Here is a 26,337-nt window from a genome sequence, read left to right on the forward strand (position 1 = left end):
CTGTCAGCCAGGCAATGCCGCAGTAAAGGCTAGTTAGGCCCGCCCGAAGCGCCCTCCACTGGCCAAACCCGGTCCAGCGCCCGGCAGCGAGCGGCCGGAACTCTGGCCCAGCTACGCGGCGGAGTGGAGAGAAGCAACCTCCCAACCCCCAAGCCTGCAACGGGTCGCCGCAGTCCACCTCAGCCGCTCCAACCATCTGTCCCTCCCAGAGCGCGCTCGAGAATTCCTTCTGCGTTGGGGAAATAAAGTGAAGGCAGATACAGAAGGCTAGATGCTTTAGTGGCCGGGCAGTGGAGAGGGGCGCACAGAGGGCCGCAAGTCGGCGGGGCTGGGGTGTGGCATCCTCAAAGAGTCGGTAGGGGGCGGAACCACCAGGCGGGACACCTCGGCCTGCTGCAGCCCAAGGGGCGCCGCCGAAAGCAAGTCGGGAGTCTCAATCCTGGAAGACAGAAAGCACCAGAGGGAGGTTGGAGAGAGCCTTCGGGCCGAGCCTACCCGCCCCTGCCGCCCCTCGCGCCCCTCCGGCGCAGTCGGCGCTCACACCTGGAAAGGCTGAGCGGGGGCAGGGCGATGACGCGCGGCCGCGAGGTGAGCACCACCTCCCCGCGGCTCGCCTCCACCAGGATGTTCTGGATCATGTTCTCCAGCAGCGCCTCCTGCAGGTTGGCGAACGCTGGGAGCCTGCGGGCGGGGATGGGGGCAGGACGCGGGTGTCAGCACCGCCACTGACGGCGCTCGTGTTCTCCGCGGGCCTCTTCCGTGCGGTGCCGTGTGTGCCCTGGGCTCAGTCTACGTGGATTCTCATTCCACTCCCCGCCCGCCCAGCACTATAAGGCATCCTTGTTCCAACTTTACAGACGCTCTAACTGTGGCTTAAAGGGACCAAGTGGCCAAACATCCTGCCGCTGGAACAAGTCGTGGGCTGGGAACCCAGGCAATTGTCGGTCCCATCTCAGAGCCAGGTCTGGGGAGAGGCTTCAAGCTGTGAGAGGGTGCCCAAGGAATTGAGTAGGGCCTAAGGGATCCCAAAGCAGACAGGAAGGGCCACAGAGCAGCCCCAGGCAAAGGCCCTCCAGGAAAAGCTGGTGCTTCTCTTCTGGCTCTAGAAAACCATTCAACTATGCCCTGAAGTGGTGTGCTAGAAAATAGTTTAATAGCCAGGTCCGGGAGAGAAAAACTAAAGCCCAGATTGGCATTCTGTAAATACCTCGCTGAAGGCCTTAAGGTACCAGCGGGATGTCACTGAACGCTGAGCTGGGAAGAGCCTTGCACCCAGACAGAGGCTGGCTCCCAGCGCACCTCGGCCTCTTGGGATCCTTCTGCACACACCTGCCTTGCGAACCCTCAGCCAGGTCTGGCTGCTCACCGGCTGATGGTCTCCTTCTCATCCTGCTCTTGTTCCTCCTTCACCATGACCTTCAGCTGCTGCTGCCAACGCCATTTCAGGGACTCCTGGGATGTGGGCTGCAGTGTGGGCTCAGTCTCCGTCCAGGACAACTTCTCTTCCTTCGCCCCCTCCTCCAGCTCTCCCTTGCCTGTCTCCTCCTCCTCTATCTCCTCTTCTTCCTCCTCTTCCTCTTCCAGTTCCTCCTCTTCCTCTGCACTCTTCTCCTCCTCTTCTCCCACTTTGTCCCACCTCAGTTTGTCCTCCTCGGACTCCTTGTCTCTGCTGGCCTCCCAGCTGCTAGAGGATGGAGACAGGACAGGTGCTAACTGCAGGGTGTTGCTCTGGGCCGTGATCTTGGCTGACTGCTCATTCCAGAACTGGCAGAAGTAAGGCATCTTCTCCACCAGGCTTTGGTCCACGGCTTCATGGAATATCTTGTCTTCTAGCAGACCCCTGTGTGGAAGGGAGGAGGAGGAGGTCCTCGTTGAGATGGCTTGCGAGGGGGACTTTACACCCCCTGTGGGGCTCTGGCTTCAGAGCCAAGCCTCAAGGGGCAGTTCCTGACTTCTGTGTCTACAAATGGGTGATTGATGGGGGAGGCCAGCCCTTAGTCAGTTGCCCCGCCCACCCCTCCTTTGGAGGAAGGCATCTCTGGGCTCCGTGGGTTCTTAGAGGCAGAGCCAGGAGGTCAGAGTTATGCAGATAAGGGACAGGAACCCCAGGGAGACAGTGAACTGGCTCAGACCTTATCTACTAGCCCTGGACAGGACAGAACTCAGGATCCATCCCTGAGGATCCTTCTAGCAAGCTCCATTAGAGCTGCCCCATCCTGCAGGGCCTGGGGCCACCAGTAGAAGGATCTTGTGAGGAAGTTCTATTTTTCAGGAAAGGAAGGGCTGGGACTTCAGGGGCCATGGGTAGACACAGAGCTGGCTGGCCGAGCTGGTGAGATGACCGGGATGGTGAGGGTCTGGGGGGTCACCTGATGATGGTGGTGAGACAGTCATTCAGGAGCTGCTTCTCCTGCTTGGACGTGGGGGCCCACTTGTCTGGGGCTTCTTCCTCAGAAGACTCCAACTTTTCCTCCTTGTGGTATTTCCTCTTTGGCAGCTCCCTGGAGCAGGCCATGACATTCTGAGTGGCCTGGGAAAGCCACCATGCTGGGGGGGGGGGCGGTTCATGAGCAGTGGCGGTGGTCATGCAGTCAGGAGAACATAGATGAGCTTGGGACAGCCCACCGCCTTGGCCCAAATGTCATGCTATGGCATATGGGGACCAAAGCCCAAATCCCAGGGTCAGCACAGGACCTGGAGAGGCTCCAAGTTGGAAAGGGAAGGAAGGAGGAAGGGCAGGAAGCCTAGGTGGGTTCCCAGGCGGCAGAAACCCCCTCCCTGCCTGAGAATTCACCGGTGCAGGAAGTGCTGGGGAAAGTCAGAGAAGTTGGCCAGGAAGTAGTCGGTGGCATGAGCACGGGCCGTGAGGCCCAAGCACAGCATGCCTGGCGAGGGCGGCTGGGGACGGGGCCAGAATATCTTCTTCTTTGGGATCTTAAGTTTCCAGCTGACAGGCCGGTGGAGAGGCTGCTGATTCTTGATGGGGGGCAGCGTCTTTGGAAAGGGAGAGACGTGGATGACAGGATGTCACTCCCTCACCGATGTGTCTGTAGCCCCCCACCCAGGCCTTTGGAGCCAAATCGAAGTGTGACCCCACCCATTGGCACTTCCATCCCTCCCTTCCAGGAGGCTGGGCCAGCAGTTTCTAGCTCCTTCTGGGAGCTAGAAAGGACTGCTCAATTTATCCCAAGGAGACGGGGCATATGAGCTCACCTTGTACTTCCTCTTAGGGACACAGGCTCTACAATATTCTCCTCCCTATGGAAGCAAAGAGACCCGTATTTAGGATATAAGAAGACTGGAGGGACTCCCCTCTTCTTACCCTTTCTGCCGGCCCACGAGGTGGGGGGCGGGAGGTCCCAGCAGCCAATGCCAGGACCGGCTGCCCTCCTGATCTCCCCCACCTCCCAGCCACACCCCCTTCTAGGACCTTCCTTAGGGAAGTGCTGCCCGCAGACAAGGAACATCAGATCACCCAACTGAAGGGAAAAAAGGAGATGCCAGCAAATATGCACGGACGGTACCAAGGTGCTTGTCCTCGTGCCTCGGGACTTTGCAGTTCAGTGCGATAAGGAAATTCTCTCCTTTATTAAGATTTAATTCAGAAATCCCTTCTCCCACACCCACCAGACAGGGGATTGTGCCCTCATAGTTGGGCCAGACCTTCAGAGGGGTGCAGAGCCTCCCTGGGGGCTGAGTGTGGTGAGGACAGAGGTGAGCAAGGTGCAGAATAGCAGCCCAGGGGCGCCTGGGTGGCTCAGTGGGTTAAAGCCTCTGCCTTCGGCTCAGGTCATGATCTCAGGGTCCTGGGATCGAGTCCCGCATCGGGCTCTCTGCTCAGCGGGGAGCCTCCTTCCCCCTCTCTCTCTGCCTGCCTCTCTGCCTATTTGTGATCTCTGTCAAATGGATAAATAAAATCTTAAAAAAAAAAAAAGAATAGCAGCCCAGGGAGGCTGGGAAGCTGGGGGAGGAACCAAGAGGGATGTGTGGTCTCACGTTTACTCTCTGGCTCCCCTACAGATAGGAATAGCCTGCTTAGTGCTTGCTTCCTGGGTGCCAGGCACTGTTGTAGGCACTTCACAGGCTTTAACTCATTCGATCCTCACAACAGTGCTGTGAAGCGGACACCATTTTACTTGCATTCAAAATATTTTTTAAACTTTTATTTTTACCCTTCTTAATATGGAAAATTTCAAATGCATTGGAAAGTAGAGAGAATGTACCAAGAATCCACCCAGCTTCAACAATCAGCAGGTCACGGCCAGTCTTGTCTCATCTGTGCCCCACTTCTGGATTTTTGTTTAAGATCTGTTTATTTAGGGGCACCTGGGTAGCTCAGTGGGTTCTGCCTTCGGCTTGGCTCAGGTCATGATCCCAGGGTCTTGGGATCGATCCCCATATCGGGCTCTCTGCTCAGTGGGGGGCCTGCCTCCAGCCCACCCCCTGTCTGCCTCTCTGCCTACTTGTGATCTCTGTCTGTCAAATAAATTAATTAAAAAAAAAAAGGATTTGTTTATTTATTTGAGAGAGCACCTGTGCATACACGAGTGAGTTGGGGGAGGGGCAGAGGCAGAGGGAGAGAATCTCAACCCCACTCCCTGCTGAGGGCAGAGCCTGAGATCATGACCTGAGCTGAAATCAAGAATCGGACGCTTCCCTGACTGCACCATCAGGCACTCCTGGATTATTTTTAACTCAATCCCAGATGTCACATTACCCCTGTTTTATAGTTAAGGGAACTGAGACAATAAGTGACTTGACCAAGATCTCAGAACTAGAAATCTTCAAAGCCAAGAATCGAAATTGAGCAACTTGTCTCCAGAGCCTGCCTCTGAAACCCCTGCCCCACACCGTCTTCCATCAGAAGGTGAGCTGTCTTGCCTCCTTTGGCTCCCCGGTGCCCAGCACTTAGCAGGCACCCATTAAACACTGGCTACATGAGGCTGGGAATGGTCAGCCAGTCTTCTGTGTATAGAAGAGAGTCTCTTGGGGAGATGCTATGCTTGGTCTAATGGAAGCAAGCTGATCTAGGATAGGCTGGCCAGTTTTGCATGTAGGACCACCTCACTCCCCCACCTCTCTCCCCTCTGGTAAGGCCAATCAGAAAGATCTGTGGTGTTCAAGGCCCACTCACCTTCCCTTTCCTATCTGTGATGGTGAACTCCACTTCCTGCCGTATTTCCTCGTCCTTCCACTCCTGTAGTTCCTTATGGTATTGATTTAGGAGTTTCTGTCGGTATACCTATAGCCCAGGACAAGGAGGGAGAAGGCCAAGGTCTGGAGGACCTGTGTGCTGTGGACCCCTCACTCTTCCAGGGGCTGGCCCCTGCCTTTCAGTAAAGGTCTGGGGATCTCATAGACCACCACCACTCCCAACGCCACATCCCAGTACTGGGAGCTATGCTCCATCCCGGTTTCTTTCTGATGCTGGTCCTACCTTGCATACCAGGTCCATGCTGTAGAAGCTGGCATGCACTGAGGCCTTCAGGGTCACCACAAAGGGAATCGTCTCTTCAGGAGCCACCTTTCCTGTCATGGGACTCACAGACACCTGTTTGTTTGGGGGAAGGGGTCTCTGGAGCTTCACAGGGATGGGATAGAGTGGGATGAAATGGAGTGGGTAGGATGGGGTGGGATGGGATGGGATGGGATGGGATGGGGACGGGTGGGGCTAGATGGGGTGAAATAGGACAAGATGGGATAGGATGGGGTGAGATTCAGTGGAATGGGATGGGTTGGGATGGGGTGGTGTAGGGTAGAGTGGTGGGCGATGGGGTGGGGTTGGACAGAGTGAGATGGGTGGGACAGGAAAAGATGGGGTTGGGATGGGGTGGAGTAGGATAGGGTTAGATGGGGTAAGATAGGACAGGATGGGATGAGATGGGATGAGGTTGGATGGAGTGAGATGGGTGGGATGGGATAAGATGGGATGGGATGGAATTGGGCAGGGTGGGATAAAGTGGGATAAGATGGGGTGGGATTTAGTGGGATGAGGTGGGATGGAATGGGACGGGATGCGATGGCCTGGGGTGAGATGGAGTAAGAAGAGACAAGATGGGATAGGATGGGGTGGAATAAGGTGGGTCTGGAGTCCTGCTAGAGGTTCTGATTCTCTGGAAATATGGGACTCTCACCTCCCCAAACTCTAGAGGCTTCAGCTGCCACTCAAAGACAATTGTCTCACTCTTGGAGATGTTGTTGAGGAACAGCAGGCGGCTGCACTTGCTCTGCACAGGTATGTTTCCCAGGGAGATATGGGACTGGGACAGGAAGATGTTCTGTTTGTGGAGACAACACAACAGCCATTTTGGGAGGTGAAGTTACCGAGTGCCTTCGGCAGGCGTCAGGGTAGGCAGTTCACAGGCATTTGATCCTCACCATGTCCCCGTGATACACATATTATTGTTGTCCCCACTTTACAGCCAGTAAAGTGCTGCTTTAGCAGCAGCCAGTGCTGCTAAGGTTTAGAGAGCATAAAGAATTTGTCCAAAGGTCTCTTACAGGCACAATGGGGATAAACCCAGACAGTCTCACACTAAAGCTTATGCTTTTGACCATTAAAATAGGTTTGGGAGGGCTGAGAAATCAGAATTTGCTTAGAGAAGACAGAACTAAAGCCAACATAATTTGAATCCCTGAAGAATGCTTATAGATTAATGGTGGTGGGGGGATCAGCAGTTGGCATTGTCAATGGGAACAGAATAGTAGGGGGTCTGGAAAGACTGAGGTCACATGGGAGGGGCACTTTCTCTCTGTCCAGACCCTGAATGTCTCCAGAGCTGGGACTTTGTCTGGCTCTTCTTTGTGTCCTCAGGGCCTCCAAAGTGCTTGTCATGCAGTTAGAGTCCAGAGAGGGTAGGAGTGGAAGGCTGGACAGGCCATTGTATAGGTGTATAGCAACTGGGTGGCTGTACAGAAGGATGGATGGAGAAGTGGGTGAGCAGATGGTTGGATGGATGAGTAAATGAGCATGTGGGGGGCACCTGGGTGGCTCAGTGGGTTAAGACTCTGCCTTCGGCTCAGGTCATGATCTCAGGGTCCTGGGATCGAGTCCCGCATTGGGTTCTCTGCTTGGCAGGGAGCATGCTTCCATTTCACTCTCTCTGCCTGCCTCTCTGCCTACTTGTGATCTCTCTCTGTCAAATAAATAAATAAAATCTTAAAAAAAAAAAAAAAACATGAGCATGTGGGCCAGTGGGAGGAGATGGACAGATGGGTGGATGAATGAATGGGTCAGACGTCCCAACAGTGGGGTGTGTTTGAACTAAAGATGGGGTTATTGACCCTAGATATTTTATGGCAAAATCCATCTAGGTCCAGGGAGGGACTGTTCTGTATGAAGATAATACTTTATAGCCCTAAAATGGGAGAGCTTCCTTCTATCCCTTCCAAAATCCCCATCCCAATGCCCAGAGTGACTTGAGCAGGAACACCTGTGGGCACTAGGGGGCAGGGTAAGCCTCTCATGGAGCCAGTCCTGCGTGCACGATGAGGGCAGGTTCCAGGCTTTACTTCTGTATCCCCTCCTTATCACCTCTATCGCATTTCCTTCCCAACTTCCCTCTGCCCTGGTCACCTGGGGCCCTCAGGCTCCTCCTAGGCCTCAGGCCTTCCACCTCCCTACCCCTACCTGTCCAGGAACCATCAGCCTAGAATGTATGGAGTGGTCGTCCCAAGAGGAGATGTTGTGGAATGGGGCTGTGTCCCCCATGACCTGGGGGTCATAGCCCACTCCCTGGAAGCGGATGATGGCTGAGTTCCATCCCAGGATATGTATCGGTACATCTACCTAGGAAATTAGGAGGGTGGGGAAGGGACTGGTCAGAGCAAGGCTTGCTGAGGAGGCCAACACCAACCCCCACCCTTACTCAGCCCAGGCTGTGGCTCACCATGTAAGTCTTGGCCTCGATAGGGGAGAAGATCCACAAGACCTGAGCAGTTGTGCCCGGCTGGATCTCCCCTTGGGGGTTGAGGCAGCAGAAGATGGGGTGATCGAAATTTTTTTCCTGAACCTGCGACAGGATGTTGGTCTGGACCTCGTATGTCACGGGCACCGAGCCACCGTTATACAGTTCATAAATCTGCAAGGGCGGCAGGAATAATGAAGTCTCCACACCAGATCAGGGTTTGGAGCATAGAGAGCCTGGAATTCTGTGTCCACGGTGGGAGGACAGGCTGATCTCCATGATGTGACTTTACTGCTCCAGAACCCCCTAACCACCTCTGATTTCCATTATGGCCTGATCATCCAAGAAGTATGTAACTGTATTTTCAGTCTGGGACATTTTAGGATAATCTGTAATCCTTATTTGCTATTCATTTACTTTTGTCAAGGTAAAAGGCGACACTAACACTCGTGTCTCTAGCGTGGGGATTTACAGAACTGTCCATGCACGCACCCTTCTAGCCCTTCAGGCTCTTGTTCTAACCCTCCGGGAGGCTGCCACTTTCCACGTCTGCCCTTAGAGGCAGTCCTGCTTAAAGGCAGATGAGGGAGGGGAAGGAAGCTATGATGTCCCCCAAGACTAACTCCAAAGTGTGGGAATCACAGAATGTCCTGGAAGAAACCCAAGATCTTCTGGTCCAAGCCTTCATTTTAGGATAGGAAAATGGAAGCCAGAGAGAGCAAACAGTTCATCTGGACCTAGGTCTTGTCCCCTCATCTTTCCCAGGACGCACTCCTGAATATGCTGATTTTATTTCTCTAGCCTGGGCCACGTCCAAGCTTCAGACCTGGTATCCGACTTCCGCTTCCCAAGCCCTTCCTGCCCCCTCGCCAGCCACGGATTGTCTCACAGACATCTCAAATGTGGTAAAAACCCAACTCTTCACTCGAAAGCCTATTTCTACCTCCCTACTGCCTCGGAGTGCACCTCCTTTCAGTAAATGCTCAAACTAGGAATTCAATACAGCTCAATCCCTCTCTTTCTCCTACATTCTCAAGCTAGCCCCAGCAAGTCCCTATGATTCTGCCTCCACAATGTAAGTTAAATCTGTTCACTTCTACTTCTGCTGTCCTCTCATGGGTCCAGGCCACCGTCTGTCATCCTCTCATGAGTGAAAGAGGAAGCTTGGCCAGTTCTGGAGGTTGCTTGGAGGCACAGTTGGGTCTCCTGGCTCTAGATCTGGGGGCATTTTCCATGGTCTATGTTCAGGACCACAGGGAAGTGGTCTAGTCTCTCAGGAAAGCTCTCCAGGGGGCACCAATCAGTGCTTTCCTTTTCAAGGACCTGGGCCTCTGCAGCCTTGGCCTGGGGAGGGGCAGGGGGGCTTCCAGGAAGCCAGTAGGGTAAAGGGTGGTCTCCCAGGTCCGGAAAGCCCATTCCTCTGACTCTAGGCTGGACGACCAGAGACTTCTGCTCAGAAATACAAGGACTTCTAAATGGTTAGAAATTTCACAGTCGGGGCGCCAGGGTGGCTCAGTGGGTTAAAGCCTCTGCCTTCAGCTCAGGTCATAATCGCAGGGTCCTGGGATCGAGCCCCGCATCCAGCTCTCTTCTCAGCAGGGAGCCTGCTTCCCTTTCTCTCTCTCTCTGCCTGCCTCTCTGCCTGCTTGTGATCTCTGTCAAATAAATAAATAAAGTCTTTAAAAAAATATTTAAAAAAAAAGAGAAATTTCACAGCCATGACATGTTTGGGAAAATACTACATCCCCCTCTGGGAGATTTCCAGTGTACATGTTCAGAGCAAAGGAACCTAATTCCCTCCACTTGATAAAGAAAATCCTATAGCTTCGCAAGGATTCATAGTCTAGTTTTTCACACTCCAGAAAAACTTCCTTCCTGGAGCAGCAATTTTCAACCTGGGGCTGAGACCTATTAGTGAGCAGGTCATGAAAGCAATTTAGCAGGTGGAACAGAATAAAATAAAAATGGAAAACATCCAAACACTTTGCATGTAATAGTGTGCATACTGATTTGTGATATTTTGTTTTAAGTATATGTTGCGTACTTATGGGATTATTATGGGATTATTATCCAAAATATATTAGTGTGATTCCTGGTCAAAGAAGTTCGAAGAATCCTGTGTTAGGGGAGAGAACCCCCTGCTTTTGCATGGGAACATGGGAACGAGGCAAAGGGCTTCGCACCAGGCACCAGGAAGCAGAAGCCTCTCATCTTGGATCACTCTCAGTTGCCCAAACTCAGTGTTTGACCTGTAGCCCCACCTCTCAGCGTGAGGACTTCTGGAGGGCAAGGTCTTTGTTACCCTGTAGAGGGCTGATGCAGATACACAGAGATCAATGCTTAGGCTTCTTGGTAACTGGGACAATGTAGACCACTCACCTGCCTTGGGGGCAGTGTGTTGCCAATGGGGACAGGGACAAACTCGTGGCTAGTGGAGGTGAAGTGCACGTACTTTTGCTCCAGCTTCACTGTCACACCTATGAAATTTAGCTGGAAATAGAAAGCCCATGAGTAGCGTCCTTCCCCAGGAAGAAAAGAAGCACCCAGCCCAAAGTTCTGGACCCTAGATCCCCAGGGGCACAGTTCCCTGCTCCTCTCTCGGGTGTCCAGGACAGAATGAGGTCAAGGGTCTCACCAGGATCTCCCGGCCGTGGGACACCTTGAAGAGCACTGGGAGGCGATCAGTGCCAACGAACACGTGGCTGGAAGGGAGGAGACGAGTCTGGGCTGAAATTACAGAGCCCCAGTACCCACAGGAGAGCAAAGTGCCTGCAGCTTTGAGAGGGCCAGCCCCTGGGAGATTGTGGAAGAAACCCCCCGAGTTGGGATGGGGCAAGAGGGACATGAAACCTCCCTGCCAAGTGGGTGGACGGGGTCCTCCCCTGGCGGTGGGCACCCTGGTGGTGGAGTCACCAGAGTCCAAGGAGGAGCTACTCTGGGAGCACAGGGAAAGCAGGGGGTGGGGTGGGTCTCCAGGACCGGAAGTGTGGACAGGCAGTGGGAGGAGCACCTGTATTTGAGTTCCACCACCTGCTCCTGCCCGGGACTCAGGCTCCCAGCCTTGGGGCTGATGGAAAACACGCAGTTGTCCTGCACACGCATTTGGTGGAGCTCAGTGGTGTCAAACTCTGCTTGCTGCGTCCACAACTCCAGGTCAATCTGCTGGTCACTTGGAAAGAGGAAGGCCCTGGAAGAGGGTGTGCAAGCCTTTTAGAACAGAGAGGTGGGAGCTCTGCACGGCAGGCGGAGTGGATAGAGGCCTCCCAGGACCTACTCCCTCCCCCCCGATTTGGCAAGCTGCCCCACGCGTGCCTGAGCAAACATGGCTCTAGCGGACTCTCACTTCCTAACAACCCCAAAGCCAAACCCAGAAATGGCAGCAGGTCCTTGGTGATGGAGTGGAAAGTGGAGACTGGGGCTTCCATCGTCAGGGACAGGAGTCAAGGGGGACAACCCGTGTATACGGGTAACTTTGAGCTAGCTAGCCACTAACCCCAGGGGGATGATTGTGTGACAAAGCCCTTAGGAAGGGCCATTTGAAGCACCTACAAATGCCAGCAGCACACACCAGGCCCCCCTCCCTCCAGGGGGAGGGTGTCTAGGCCAGCGTGAGCCTGGGGCGGAGAACAGATGCCCCAGCAGGGCTGGTGTTCTCGAATCTAGAGCAAGTCTGGGCATAGAATTCATGGCCCCCAAATGCCTCACGTTGTGGGAAAGTGCATACTGCCCTCTAGCTGGTTAACACAGCGAGAGGTGAAGGGGTCCCCGAGTTATGATCTGAAAAGGAGGACCCCTCCGATTGCAGAGACACAGCAGAGAACTGGCCCTCAAACTGGGCAGATGGCAGGAACAGGGAGCAGCCAAAGGGGAAATGTTCAAAGAATGGAGGAAATCGCAAACCTAGACTCCCTTGAATCAGTCTTTTTTTTTTTAATGGAATTTTCTTTTAAAAAAAATTTTATTTATTTATTTATTTGACAGAGATCACAAGTAGGCAGAGAGGCAGGCAGAGAGAGAGGAGGAAGCAGGCTCCCCACTGAGCAGAGAGCCCAATGTGGGGCTCGATCCCAGAACCTGAGATCATGACCTGAGCCGAAGGCAGAGGCTTAACCCACTAAGCCACCCGGGCACCCCTCCCTTGAATCAGTCTTAAAATAGTTTCACATCAGAAATGTGATAAACATGGGGTGCCTGGGTGGCTCAGTCATTAGGCTTCTGCCTTCGGTTCAGGTCATGTTCCCGGGATTCTGGGATCGAGCCCCGCACTGGGCTCCCTGCTCAGCAGGAAGCCTGCTTCTCCCTCTCCCACTCCCCCTGCTTGTATTCCCTCTCTCGCTGTGTCTCCCTCTGTCAAATAAATAAAATAAAATAAAATAAAATAAAATAAAATAAAATAAAGGAATGTGATAAACAGTTCCACTCAACACTGGGAAGTTTTGAAAGAACAGACACCTTCAAACAGGAAAGGAGAAGAGGGCACAGCTACCACTTTCTGCTGTGGGAATTTTGACAGCATCTACTAGAATAAAAACTGCATGAGCCCTTTGACTCAGGAATTTTCTCCTGGGGAACTAACCTGCAGGAATAAAGGTATACGTGCACATGCTCACGCTCACACACGTGCGCACAGCAACTCACACACATGCACACGGATGTTTATTACAACTTTCTTTGTAGTGGGGGAAAGAAAAACCCACTGGGAACAACTAATGTCATCCAATACAGGAGGAGTTTAATAACTTCAGGGCCATTCATATTACGGATTATTATGCCAAATATTACAGAGAAAGAGTTAAGGGGCGCCTGTGGCTGAGTGGGTTAAGCGTCTACCTTGGACTCAGGTCATGATCTCAGGGTCCTGGGATCCAGCCCCGCATCGGGCTCCCTGCTTAGCAGGGAGTCTGCTTCTCCCCCTCCCCCTCCCCCTGCTCATGTTCTCTCTTTTGCACACACACTCTCTCTCAAATGAATCAATTAAAAAAATATTAAAAGAGAGTTAAAGAGTTTTATGCACTGATCAGTATTGATCTGAAGGGAATGTTATGGGCATAATGCTGAGTGAAAATGTTAATGATCTAAAAGAAAGCGGTATGCACAGCATTGTGCCAATACTGTAAAAAAAAATTCAAGGGAAACAGAATAACCCTGGGCTGTGTTCACATGTGGATGGCACACGGGCTGGGGATGGAAGCCCCCCACAAACCCTCCATCACCCCCAGAGGAGCGGACAGCAGCAGGAGCCGGGGAGTTGCTTGCTTTGTGTCTTTTGACAGGTGAATAAACTGCTTTCTCACTTCATCCAGGGGATACTGATCTGCAGCACAAGTGGAGATCTTGCTACTTTGGGGGGCTTATCTGGGTAGTTTCAACACCTCTGTTTTCCTCGCTGCCCTTGCTCAGTCCCCCTCCAAATAATCCTGACCCCTTTTTCCCTGCCAGTCCCTTAGTGTGGGCGCCCTTGCTGGCTCCCCTGCCTCAGGCTGCTAGTCCATTTCTCTCCCTGCACCCCACACCCTAGACCAGAGTGGCAGGTCTCAAAGGTACATCATGTCTTTGTCCCCTGTCCCCGTTTACATCGCCACCATGCCCTCAGGAAGAATTCCAAACTCTTAGGAGAAAGGTCCCGATGCCGTGGCCCTTGTCTGCCTTCCCAGTCACATCCGGGACCCCATCCTCCTTCTCTGTCAACACTCTAGGTGGGCTGAGCCCTTTTCTCTTATGCATGTAGATACCAGGCCCTCTGTCTGGAAGGTTCCCCCCTCCCCGCCTTTTAAAAAGATTTTATTTATTTGTCAGAGGGAGAGAGAGAAAGCAAACACAAGCAGGGGGAGCAGCAGGCAGAGGGAGAAGCAGGCTTCCAGCCGAGCAGGGAACCCGACAGGGACTTGATCCCAGGAACCTGGAATCATGACTGGAGCCGGGGACAGATGCTTAACCAACTGAGCCATCCAGGCATCCCTGTCTGGAAGGTTCTCTGCAGCCTCTCTGCATCTTCTCCCTATGCTGCTGGTCTAGCTCAGTTGTAGCTTTCTTCAGCCCACATCACCCTGCCTCAGACCCCTGCAGCTCTTGGGGGGCCAGGCTTGGACCTGTCAGCACCTCGATTCTGAGGGCCATGTCGGGAGCCCAGGCCTAGAAGCCCCCAGTAAACGTTTAGCCAAGACTTAATGAGTGCATGAGGGACCAGGAGGTGCTAGCCTGAGTATCTGATGTTGGTAAGGCCTTCCACCTCCCTGGGAAGGAGCAGAGGCATAGGGGGAGAAGACCGGGAGGGAATGGGGAAGGCCAGGAGGGAACGGGGAAGGCCACTCTAGGCTCCTCTTCCCTCCGATGCTTCCCCTCCCTCTTGGGGTTCTCACTCTGTCCTGCCTGCGGCTGCCTCCAGGCCAAGTCCACACTCCCCATTTCTTACTGATCTTGGCAGGAATAAAACCTTCAGTCTGTTCTTTATGAGCTCAGCAAAGACCAGCTAGAAGTTTCAAAAATAGCCTTCTAAGAAATTGAAAGGAAACACAACAACACAAAAAACCTAGGAGAGTCAAGCCTTCCAAGGAAGGTTCGCTGTGCTTGGACTCCTGGAAGAAGCACGGACTGCCTTCCTGAACCTCAGATGATCTCCTGATGGATGGGCTCAGCTCAGTGGGCACCTTGCCTGGGTTTCCTCCCACCTCGGTTTCCAGCCACCTGGACTCTCTCCACAGAGAGTGTGAGCTGGCTTGCTCCTACACAAACACACTTGCATGCATAATCCACCAAAATACCCTGTTCTGCGCCAGGAGGGACTAACGCCCGCTTTTCCTGTAGTGCCTGGCTCCTGGCCACACCAGTAGCCTCAGGGAATGATGGATCTGGAGCTCTGGCGGGCCCCGGGCCTTCCCCACCTGGCTAGCAGCCCTGTCTGCCAAGCTTCAAGTCATCAGGGCCAGGAGCCCTCAGCTACTCATAGTCCGGCCGCTCTCAGACAGGAGCCGGCCTCCCTGCTTGCCTCCCTCTGGCTTTGCCCTCACCCCAAGACTCTGCTCAGGTAGGAAGGTTCCTGAGATCGCAGAAGCACCCCACCCCACCCCACTCCAGCCCCCGACATGCCCCTGGCTATCTCTCTCAAGCCTGACCCCAGTGGGTGCACTTCTTTATCACTTCCGTTTAGGCAAGAAAAGTTAGACGTCATCAAGAGGAAATTTACTAGGAAGTCGAGACGCGTGGCAGAGGTGAAGAGGAACAACAAGAAAAAGCTCTGGCACGGAAACAGGATGTTTACCGGGCACAAGTTGGGGCCCCGACGGGAGGAAAGTCAAGCACAGGAAGGGCCACGCTTGGCAGGCTCAGAGCTCCAGGCCTGGGCTGCTGTGACCAGAGAGGCGCAGCCTGCCCTGCGGCCAGCCTCCAGCCTTCCCGCAGCCCAAGTGACTTCTCTCAGCCACGTCTTCCTCCCTGACACCAGCTCGGTGGCAGCCTGTCCCTGTCCTTCCCCACCAGAGATCTTCACTCAGCCCCATACAGGCTTGGCCTCCCTGGACTGAAACTTTACTGGGGGTGCCCCACTGCCTAGCACAGTGCCTGGGACACGGAGGCACTCTGAAGACTTCTTGCTGTCTAACCGGTACACTCTGGCTTTGAACCCGGCTCTGCCTGCTAATGGATGAGCGGCCTTAGTTAGCCTCCATCTGCAAGAGTCAGCAGAGGAGGATTTTTTTCCCCTGGGGTTGGTGTGAGGCTTGGAGGAGAAAAGTCTCATAAATTGGTACCTGGCACGCAGCAGGAGCCCTTAGGACACCTCTCACTCATTAAGTAATTAGGATGACCATGCCAGGCTCCATCAGTCTCTCCCACTCTTGAGCCTATGGCCATGTCTCGGGCAGTGACAGGTTTGGAGCACTGAAGGATGATCCCCAATCCCACATTGGCCTCCCCCCCATGAAGGAGGGGATCCACTGCTCACAGGCACCAGACAGCCAGGTCCACCCGGAGCCAGAGATGGCCTCCAGCACCTGCCTCCCGGGCCCCCGGGCAGCCCCCTCCCAGCCCCTCATACCAGTCCAGGGACACCACTCCGTGGTTCTTCAGGGCAAGGAGCACCACCGAGGGTGGGGCCTCCATTGGCGCCGCCCCGAAGTTGAAGTCGAGCTTCAGATGGGTGAAGACAGTGGGGATCTGGCTTGTGCTGTGTGAAGCAGAGACTCAGACTCAGAGACAGAGGCAGACAGTATGGAACCCCCCACCAGGGGTGGATGGCTGGCCAAGCAATCATCTTCCTGTAGGTGAGAATTGGAGAATCTGGGACTCGGGGGCTGGGGTGGGCTAGCACTTGTGACCTTGAGCCCATCCCTGACTTCTTCAGGCCGCTCTAGGGATGGGCAAGAATTTGGGGGGAGATGGGGAGACGCTCCATGGATAGGTCCTGGTGCCGGGGGGAGGGTGTGGGCAGAGAGCTCCAAGAACACCCCAGATAGACCCTGCCCCCGCCCTGGGCCCATCTCACCTGTGCCGGGTGGGCACCTCGTAGGTGAGCTCTTGGGGGGTGGGGTCACGCTCCAAGTAACTGTTGAGGGTGTCTAGGGAGAAGAGGCGCCACAGGTGTTTCCGGGTGATGCCCTTGGCGCTGCCCACGGGGCAGATATCCAGGATGGAGAGCAAGGGGTACACAGCCATCAGGAAGACGCAACACAGCTCCTGCCTCTTCCCAGCCTTGTTATCTAGGGGAGAGAGGTGTGGACGTGAGGAGTGACCTCACCTCTCCGCTGCCCCGGGCCCTAGCATGCAGGCTGAGCATGTAGGACCCCTGGCCACCTTCCCAGGACCCTTGTCAGGAGCAGCAGATATCTCCCAGGCTCTGGGACCTTTCCAGAACAGCCAAGCCTCGTCTGGTACTTTCTATGTGTCAGGCATTGTCTGAAACCCTCTGTGTGCATCGCGGTGTTCACTGGGTGCCATCGCTTGTTTGCAAACTGACTCTCACTAACGGCTTTATTGAGGTAGAATTTATATACCATGAAATTAACACTTTTAACCCATACAATCCAGATTTGTCCTATATTCAGAGCTGTGCCACCATCACCACTATCTAATTTAGAACCTTTCCGTCACCCCCAAAAGAAGCCTGGTACCAAAAAGCTGTCACTTGCCATTCCCCTCCCCCCACACCATCCCCCAGCCACCTATGATCTACTTTCTGTCTCTATAGAGTTGCCTGTCCTGGCTGGACATCTCACATAAACGGAATCATACAATATGTGGGGTTTTGGTGATTGTCTTTTTTCACCTGGTATAACATTTTCCAAGATTCATTCATGGGGTAACACGTATCAGACTTTTTTTTTTTTTTTGGCACATGTGCACACACATACATGGACATCTGTGTGGACAGATGTGGTCATTATGAGGCATACACACCAGTCACCCTAGCACATCCCAGCATGCTAATGCACACCCTGCTGGCACTGTCTGGATCCCTGGCACCCGCCCACCCCAGGTCCCGCTCACACAGTCCGTCCCCTTTCCTCTCAGGTGGCCCACGTACCTCTGTGGGAGAGGAGAGCATAGCTGATCTTCCAGCAGTACTGGGAGCGCTGGTGGGGACAAGCGGTCAAGCAGACGGTGTCCTGGGACCGGGGTGGCAGGCTCCCCTCTGTGCGGTCCAGCTGCAGGGCTGCTCAGGGATGACCCGGGTGGGGTCAAGGGCAGAAGAAGCCCTTAGTGCAGGCCAGAGAGTCCCAGCCTCTCCTCCTGCTCCTTTCCACATACCCTCCCCTGGGCGCAGAGTACTGGCTAGAGAGCAGGCCCAGAGACAGGAAAACAGGGAACAGAGTCCCTCTTCCCAGGGCAGACAGAGGAAACCACGTTCTGTGTCACTGGCATCTGCTAAGCACTTCACTCTGCCTCAAAGCCCTGGGAGGCAGGTGCCGGCAATCGTCCCATTTTACAGATGAGGCAGCTGAGGCTCAGAGAGTCACCCACCCCATGCCACACATCTAAAAGGTGGAAGCACCAAGTTTCAAGCCCTGCTCTGCCTTCCCCCAAAGCATGATCTGGTTAACCATCGTCCCTCACTGCTTGCCTCCCTGGCCCCAGCCCTGGCCCGGGCCCGAGTACCAAGAGGCCCGTTGTCCACGACCTGAGGGCTGCACTGCTCCAGGAACAGGCGGTAATAAAGGGTGCAGTTGCCATCATTCAGAAGCATCAGCGACCTGCACTGCTTGCTGTTCACCAGCACGTTCCCGAATTCCAGCTCCTTTTCCTTCACCTGAGGGCCAGAGTCAGTTGGCCACAGCCCTGGCTTCCCCACCCCTGGCCTCAGAGAATTAACGAGGGAGTACAGGGCCAGAGGGCTAGACAGCTCCCATCCCTTGCCCTCTTGGAGTCGGGCACCCTGGGGCCTTTCCTCCCAACTGTGCCCTGGCCCGCAGCTCCCCAGCCCCACCTGCCAGGGTTCTCCTACTCACAGAGAGGCTGCTGGTGATGCCCACGCCCACGAGCCTGAGCATGTAGTGGGTGGTGGCAGGGGGCTTGGTGTTTGGGGGCAGACCGGCTTCCCAGACCCACATCCCCACTCGGAACAGGTACTTGGTCTCCTCCAGAGGGCTGAAGGTCCATGTCAGCGTCTGGGGTCACAGAGATCATCCCTGCGTGGGGTCTCCAAAACCCCTTGCCCAGACTCCTGGCCACAGGAGATCCCACAGTGGGGGACCAAGCTACGGTACCTCTGAGTGTTAACCCTGTGCTGGGCACTTCCCACGCATCGGATTTTATGTTCACTCCTTCAGCCTCTCCATCCTTTACCCCATGAGGTAAGTGGTATTATTTAGTACCTCATTTTATGATGACACACTGGAGACAGAAAAGTGGGGTAACTTGCCCCAGGTCACACGGCTGACGAGGGGCTTGGTGGGAGCTGGAGTGTGAGCTCCTGAAGCCAACTCCAGAGTCTATGCCGTCTCTCGCCTCCCTGACTACCACCTGGGTTCTTCCAGACACCATGTGTTGGTGGTTCTGGTGTCTGGCCTCCCCAACTCGTCTATATGGCCCTAGACTAGGAAATGGGGCTCTGCTAATTTGGGTGCCAGCCAGCGCCCCACTCCGGACTGCTGCTGAGACCTCGAGGACTCCCCTTCCTCACGCCTTCGTGATACGCACCCACCTGGCCCCAAACCCAGCTGCTCCAAACCACCTCGCAGCGATCTTGCAGCTTTGGGGACCACGGATGGAGAGAGGACTTGCCCCTTGAAAGTGGTTCAAGTGCCAGCTCTCCACCTCCTCATTTGTAATATTCATAAATGTCTTTCTCTTCTCTAAGTTTCAATTTTTCTCTGTAAAATGGGGGCTAAGACCATGGTAGCTGTCCCACCTGCTTGTAAGGCAGGGGAGGTGGTTATCGATTAAATGGGAGGGTATACACTGTAAGTCCGGCCTCCGGAGAGGCGTGAGTAAGAGATGATGGTCAAAGTGAAGGTGACCTTGTATCTCCTTAGAGACAGCAGCCCCAGCTCAACGTAGACTCTCCCCAGTGTGAGCCTTGGCTGTGGGCAGGGTGCGGGGAGCATGCAGATGGGAGCACAGGGGTGGGGTTGGTGGGGGGCAGCAGCAGGGTGGGGCACTCACAAGGCTCTCACTGGGCTGGATAAGCCCCCGCACAGGCTGGACGGCCAGGATCTTTCCGTATGGCTGGGAAATCCTCCATTCAAACTCCAGGGGCAGACGCGAGGGGTTACGGAAGGTGAAGAGGCTGGTGGAGGAGCAGCCCACCCAGGTGGGCTTGAAGAACACACTCTTAGAGGTGTCCAGCTTCAGCTGTAGGGGCTCCTCCCGGCTCTGCATGCTTACCTCCTAGGGCCGGGGGAGGGAGGGCAGGGCCCCGATGTCACCCCGCTGCCCTGGCTCCCCCAAATGTCCGAGAGGCCACGGGTGGGCAGCTTTTCCCCGGGGAGGGAAGGCAAAAGGCCCTCCTCCAGCCTGGGCACAGACAGCTTCTGTCAAGGCAGAGTAGGTGGAGACCGACCCAAGAGATGGTTCTTGAGAAGAACCCAGGGACCGAGACAGGAGGTACCGATCATTTCATGGGCCAGATATGGGCCCACCAGCCTGGCTCCTTTTCCGGCCCAACCCCACACCTCCCTCTGCAACCTGCAATGAGTCTTATTTTGCCCCCACTCATTTCTTTGGGACCTCTGCATCCCTTCTTGTCCCAGACACCTTGAGGTCGACATGCTGGGCCTGAGGGTGGGAGAGCTGTTCACAAATGGGGCCAAGGGGTCTTTGCCCTCCTGTGGCACTTCCTGGGGGGAGGGGGGAAAAGCAGCCCCTTGGCTCCTTTAGGGGAGATTTGGAGGCCGACCCCAGAACCTGGGTTTGAGAAGGAAAGCCCCAGACTATGGCCCACTCCTCAGGACCCGGTCCCCTAGCCCTGCCTTTTACCTTGAGATACTGGGGACAAAAATTAAACTGCAAGTAGAAAAGGTGTTGCTTCCAGCAGTTGCCCTTGGGGTAGGTACAGATGAGGAAGATCTGGTGGGCCCTGGGGGCCACGAGGCCTGAACTGGGCCGCAGGGAGATGTCTGAGCTGCTTTGGGGGGCCAAGTTGAAGGTCAACATCATGGAGCCTTTGTTGATCAAGAGCAGGCTACGGTAGGAGGGTTCGCCGGCGGACACTGCAGGAAAGAGCTGGGGTGCACAACAAGAGGGATCCATGCTCAGATCTATATGCTTCCTCCTCCCCCACCCCACTGATCCGCACGCGAGCACCACATCCCTCGGTAGTCCAGACACCCGGGGGCTCAGGGAAGTCTGTGTGGGCTTGGCTGGGCCTGTCTTCAAGGAGAGCCAAGATACCTCCACACATCCCAGTCACTCCCCTGCGAGCAGGGAACAGAGGGTCACAGTTTGGCACCCAAAAATGATTCTGTCCTCCAGAGACCTCCAGACAGGGAGAGGGAGTGGTCGTAGGGAAGTGAGCCCAGGAAACACAGACATCTGAGACTTCCTCCTCAGAATTAAGGAGGTCTTTCATTTTAGGGTGCCCACAAATCATCCTTTGGAGAATTCACTTTCAGAGATCCTGGTCCAGAAGCTCTTGGATCAGCAGTCCCTTCTAGATAACTCTCTTACAGACAGCTGAGAGGAACCCCTTGGCTCCTCTTCGAGAAGGGGAAAGCCCCAGAATTCCCAGCTTCCAAACATTCCTGAAGCGCGTAGGGTATGGTCAGCTGCAGGGTAAGAGCTAGGCCAGGCATATCGTACAAGGCCTGAGATCTCGGACAGGGCGCCCACCCAGCTGGGACAGCTGGGTGGGGGGTTGGGCAACACAGGCCCAGAATCAGATGGACAGTGGTAAAGGCCACAAACCACTGGGATGAACCAGCCACGAGAAAGGGACGGGGATCAGGGAGGGGAACCCCGTGCAGTCAGGGAGGGACTTGAGCTGAATCTCGGGTGGTGAAGTTGGGTGGGGATTGGAGAGCAGAAGTGCAGCTGGTGAGGGGGTGCAGCACAGAGCCCTAGAGGGGTGCCTTTCCAGCTATATGAGGCATGAGGGCAGCGGAGATGGATGGAAAGGATGACAAAGGTCAGGGAGGCCGGAAAGAGTTGTCGAAGGAGAAACCAGGACTGGAACTCGGCCGTCTGGGTCCAGGCTTGATGCTTTTAAGCCTTCTGTCATCTGGCTGCTCGGGTCAGACCTGGCCTCCAACGGTTCTTCGGAGGGGCCTGGGAATTATGACTCAGGAAACCGAGGGTCCAGCTCTGTGACCCACAGGAGCCTGGGCAATCTCCAAGGCCAGGGGCTCATGGTGGGGGGTCAGATCCCTGAGCAGGTGCTTAGCAAACAAGGCACAGACAAATGAAGGAGCCAGAGAATCTTCAATCTCAGTGCGAGAGAGCCGGGGAGTATTCCAGATGGAGCAAGGAGTGGCCAGGGGTCCGAAACCAGACTGGCCCACGAGAGAGCCCTCCATGCCCGGAGCCCTAGGACCTAGCGGTGGGGAGGGTGGGATGACCTGGGAGGTTGTTGGGATGTATGCAAGGCCGGCAGAGTGTGGACGGGACCAAGACCAAACTCCCCCGTCCTACCTCCCACTGCCGCTGGGGCCATGCTCACCTTGGGGGCATGCAGGGAATACTGAGGGACAGGGTGTTCCAAGGCAGCACGATAGCTGTGGCCTCGTGTGCGGACGGTCAGGCACCAGGAGGGACACACGGTGCAGTCCTCCTCGATGTTATTATAGCTCTGCAGAACCTGCACAGGGGGCCAGACCAGTGGACGAGCTGAGAGTCCCATGTCTGACCCTGCGGGGCCCCCCCAGCCTGCCCCCTGCGCTACAGGAGTCCCACACCAGGCACAGAGAGAGGACAGGGTCTCCCTGAGAAGACAGTGCAGAGAACAGCCATCTTAGCGGCTCTGACCGTAGTGCACAGGCGCCGCGCTCGGCGCTCCCGCAAATAGGCTCTGTGATAACCACAGCAGCAGCAGGCTGGGGCCAAGGCTGGGGTGCGAGGACAGCATTTCTCCTGCAGGAATGTGCCTAGAGATGCGCCCGCCAAAAGAAATAGGACGCGAGCCACGAAGGCAAGCCACAAAGGTAGTTTTACGTGTTCGAGCAGCCACAGTAACAAAGTGAAATGACGAGAAGTTAATTTCAGCGATATGACTTATTTATCCCAACGGATCCCAAATCTTACCACTTCAACCTAAAATCAACATTTAAGTGATGTGTGAGATACCTTACATTCTTTTGGCGCTAAGTTTTTGAAAGCCGGTGGGTCTCTTATGATATGTCTCATTTGAACTGGCCACATTGTGGGTGTTCGGTGACCATGTGTGGCTGGTGGCTGCTGTAGCAGACAGGGCCGGGCCAGAGCCAGTAGCCTAACAATCTGGATGGGTCAGCCTTGGCAAAGCCAGGTGTCCACAGCCTTATTCCTATAATCCTCCACATCCCCCCTGCCCCCCACTGCCCGCTGTCAAGATATTAAAACAGAGGCAGTTAAAGTCTCAGCTTTGGAAAGCCTTCTCAAAAGTTCAGATATGGCCCCACACTTTTAGATGAAAAGACCGGGGCATCAGGGACATTAAGGGACTTGCCCAGAGTCACAGAGCTGATAAGGGATGCTAATCTCTCATTCCTGGCACCCTGGCCCCTGGCAGAGAATAGCAGCATAGGTAGAGCCGATAAGGAAGGGAAAAAGCAGGACCAGAGATGAGGGAGTGACCAGCGTCTGTGACTAAGAGGCTGGGCTGAGCACCTGTGGTCCAAGTTCCCTGGCCAAGGGAGGTATGCTAGAAGCCCCCCACCCCCGCCCCTGCCTAATTATCCGGCTCCCCTGACTTGGTCTCCCAGGCTCTGGTTCCTGCCCATAGTTCTTCTGGATGGACCACTCCCTACTTCAAGGACTAGAGAGAATCCAGGAGCTCCAGGGAATGACTTCTTGGGTGGTGAATTTTCCCAAAGGGCTGGACCCCAGCTGAGTTCTCCCTCGGCTGGATGTGGGGTACAGGGGCGACACAAGCCCTAGAGGCAGTCAGATGGGCCAAGAACCCCTTGGCCAAGGCAGCCTATAAGCCTGGGAGAAGATAAACCAGTAAGGACTGTGGAGTGTGGCCAAAGAGGAGCTTGGCACAGAGAGGATGGATCCTATAGGGTCTCCTGCCACTTCCTCCAACCCCGCCTTGCCATTCAAGCTCCAAGGCAGACAGGCAGCCCTCCCCTGATCTCTTCTGCCCGCACACACCTTATAGATAGCGAAGGCCTCGAGCTCCGCGGCGTACAGGCAGTTGGGGTGAGGTGGATGGAAGTGCAGGCGCATGGCCATGGACTTCAGTGGAGGCACACTGCAGGTATCTGGGGTCACCCAGAAGGGGCAATCAGACCTATGCGTCCAGACCACCGTGATCTTGCCCTTGGTGTGGTTCATCAAGCACAGGGGGACAGGGTTGGGGTTCTCAGGCCCGGGGCAGGCACCAAAGTCCACCTCCATGGGCTCTATGCTGACAGGTGGGGGGAAGATGGCTATGTCATTGGTGCCATCGAAGAAGTACTCAGTCATGGGGGAAATGAGAGGATACTTCGGGGATGACGCGTCCGCCAGGTCCTGTGTGGGGAGAGACAGGTGAGCGGGGGCCCAGCTGCCATTCCTCCTGCCACTGCCCCTCATTCGTGTGCCCCTTTCTGGAAAAGACGACAGGGGCTCCACACAGGTCATCCCCAACTACTAATGGCACCCGCAGGGCTCTGGGGGAACACGACTTGCTAAGAATTTCTGGAGAAGGGGGCATGGACCTGGGGAAGGGAGCCTATCTGTGGGAGGCCCCAAGTGGTCCATCAAACCTCAGTGGGAATCCTGAGGGCCCCATTCTTATCCTGCTTCAGCTTCTTCTCCCTCAGCAAGGTGCTCAAGATGTCGGGAGGGTAGAACGTCAGGCCCCGCGCCAGGTGTGTGCGGTACCAAGCCAGATGCTGTGGCCTTAGGATGGCTGGCTTGGTGCTGTCTGAGTGGCAGGTCCCAATCAGGTCCAGGAACAGGGGGTCCTATGACATGTGTCTGTATGAGGCTAGACTTTAGCCCCTGCTTGCCACCTGGGCCAGATGCCAGCTGGTCAAGTTGCAATCTGCATGACCTTGCCCATGGCCCTGAGTTGGGTTCTGACTTTAAGGCTCTCTACTCTGAGTCCAGTCCCCCCTCTCCCCAGCCCATTGGTGGCAGCAGCAGCAGCAGAAGCAGAAAAGCCCTTGACCTGGTCTGGAGTGAGCCTTCCTATGCCCTTGGCCCGGCCCTGGCAGAGATAATCCAAGCAGAGTTTCCAGAATACAAAAGAGTGATCGCCAAGCACTGCCTTCATCACTGGGCCTCAGATTGGTTCCTCCAAGTCCCAGGAGAGCCCCTCCTCGCCTCTGCCCCCACTGCTCACCTGGTGGTGGATGAGACAGGCCACTCGCCGGGAGTAGATGATGGGGTGAGTGGGCCGGAAGGCACAGTGCAGGGTCATGCGGGCCTTGCCCACCAGAGTCCCAAAGGCGGGTCTGATGCCGAAGACACTCTCTTGGCAGTCAATGGCAAACTGGAAGTAGGCTGTGCAGTCCGACTTGTTCTCAATCCACAGGGGCTGCTCCGAGAACTGTCCAAGGTTGACCCAGCTGAAGTTGACACAGTTGTGTTGCAGGGACACATCAGGACCTGAGTGGAGATGGGACTCCTGTGAGCCCTGCCACCTGGGTGGGGCTGGGCTATCAGCCTCCCTGAGGATGGCTCAGAAGGAGTCCCCCTAATGGAAGGAGGCACTTCCTGGCGATAGAAGGCTGAGCCCCAGCAACCTGAGCTGACCTCCAAGTTCACCGGGGTGGGGGTGGGGCAGGAATATTATCTCTGGGCGTCCAAAACTGATTCCTTGCTGAGCCCACCAGGGGGCAGCAGACACCCAGGCTGAAGGGCGCGGAGGCACCAGGCCTTTCAAGCAGGCCAAGATCCCTTCCCAGTCCTAAATGGGGGCTGCTCCCGTCCCCAGAGGCAGTGCGGTGTCCAAGGGTGGCCAGTACCTCTACAGAAACCAACGACTTTGAGCAGGGTTTGGGAGGCACAGCCAGAGGGCACGATGGACAAGTAGTCAATAGTTCTGACATCCAAGGTCTCGGGGTGGAAGGACACTGAAACTAACTTCTTCCCGCCTGGAGGCACAATGCCATTGGTAGTGGGGCATGAGAAGGCATGATCTTTGGCCAGCATGTCTGGGGCTACTTCGATCCGGAAGGGGGTGCTCACCTGTGGGGCCAGGGAGGGGCAGAAGGGTCAGGTCACAGGGTGAGGCAGCTGTCCTTACCAAAGTGCCCGGCTGAGCAGGTGAGGACAGCCGAAGTCCATCCTGTGCCCCACTTGTCAGTTTGAGTACAGAGACCACCTCCGCCAAGAGGAAAGAAGAGGCCAAGCTATGTGCTAGGCACTGGGACTGCCTGGCGGGCACTCTTTTCTTTCCCCGAAGGTATCAGAAAGGCTAGCTGTGGTCCTGGGGGTAGGACCCCCTAGGGCTGCTCTTGGAGTTGCTCTGGGGGTGGTCAAGGGATATCCCAGCCCAGCCCCCAGCTGAGAAGAGAGGACACCTGTTGACACATGCGTGTATCAACAGACGTGGGTTATGTGAGGCTTGGGGCCAAAGGCATGGAGAGAAAGAGGGCACTTTGTAAAGGGGAGGGGTCTTAGAAGCATCAGGTCCTGTGGTCCTGCCTGCCCACCCCCTGACCCCCCCCAACAGGAGGCATACCACCGAAGGGTTGTAAAGCTTGATCTGCCTCTCCGCGGTGCAGCCCACGGCGACCGTGCCGAAGTGCAGCACTTTCTGGGCGCCTTCAGCATCCTGGTCCTCTGGGCGCTTCTGCTTTATGCTCACCAGCAGTTGTGAACACTTGGCTGGGGCAGAGACGGGGAGTCTTGGGAAGAAACCCACCAGGGTCTC

The 26,337-nt window shown here is 55.3% G+C and overlaps 1 protein-coding gene across 5 annotated transcripts in view; it reads right to left on the bottom strand.

Moving 5' to 3' along the window:
• Nucleotides 1–268: 268 nt before the first annotated feature.
• The window catches only part of CFAP65 (cilia and flagella associated protein 65), a 36,672-nt gene continuing 10,603 nt past the window's right edge, over nt 269–26,337 (bottom strand). For all 5 annotated transcript variants that reach the window (XM_047723019.1, XM_047723016.1, XM_047723018.1 and 2 more), the window contains 27 exons: nt 26,146–26,291; nt 25,427–25,649; nt 24,802–25,067; nt 24,221–24,421; nt 23,625–23,984; nt 21,994–22,131; nt 20,316–20,561; nt 19,503–19,727; nt 18,347–18,505; nt 17,997–18,147; nt 17,425–17,553; nt 16,387–16,600; nt 15,940–16,068; nt 10,918–11,094; nt 10,543–10,609; nt 10,287–10,397; nt 7,890–8,081; nt 7,631–7,789; nt 6,135–6,278; nt 5,438–5,551; nt 5,135–5,242; nt 3,214–3,258; nt 2,795–2,994; nt 2,370–2,501; nt 1,367–1,840; nt 544–681; nt 269–439 (listed from right to left, as the gene is read on the bottom strand). In XM_047723019.1, the coding sequence (XP_047578975.1) occupies nt 277–439; nt 544–681; nt 1,367–1,840; nt 2,370–2,501; nt 2,795–2,994; nt 3,214–3,258; nt 5,135–5,242; nt 5,438–5,551; nt 6,135–6,278; nt 7,631–7,789; nt 7,890–8,081; nt 10,287–10,397; nt 10,543–10,609; nt 10,918–11,094; nt 15,940–16,068; nt 16,387–16,600; nt 17,425–17,553; nt 17,997–18,147; nt 18,347–18,505; nt 19,503–19,727; nt 20,316–20,561; nt 21,994–22,131; nt 23,625–23,984; nt 24,221–24,421; nt 24,802–25,067; nt 25,427–25,649; nt 26,146–26,291 (4,811 nt within the window). In that variant the 3' untranslated portion in view covers nt 269–276. The remainder of the gene's footprint in view (nt 440–543; nt 682–1,366; nt 1,841–2,369; nt 2,502–2,794; nt 2,995–3,213; nt 3,259–5,134; nt 5,243–5,437; nt 5,552–6,134; nt 6,279–7,630; nt 7,790–7,889; nt 8,082–10,286; nt 10,398–10,542; nt 10,610–10,917; nt 11,095–15,939; nt 16,069–16,386; nt 16,601–17,424; nt 17,554–17,996; nt 18,148–18,346; nt 18,506–19,502; nt 19,728–20,315; nt 20,562–21,993; nt 22,132–23,624; nt 23,985–24,220; nt 24,422–24,801; nt 25,068–25,426; nt 25,650–26,145; nt 26,292–26,337) is intronic.

This window comes from Lutra lutra, chromosome 3 (assembly GCF_902655055.1).
Source record: "Lutra lutra chromosome 3, mLutLut1.2, whole genome shotgun sequence".
Taxonomy (NCBI): Eukaryota; Metazoa; Chordata; class Mammalia; order Carnivora; family Mustelidae; genus Lutra; species Lutra lutra.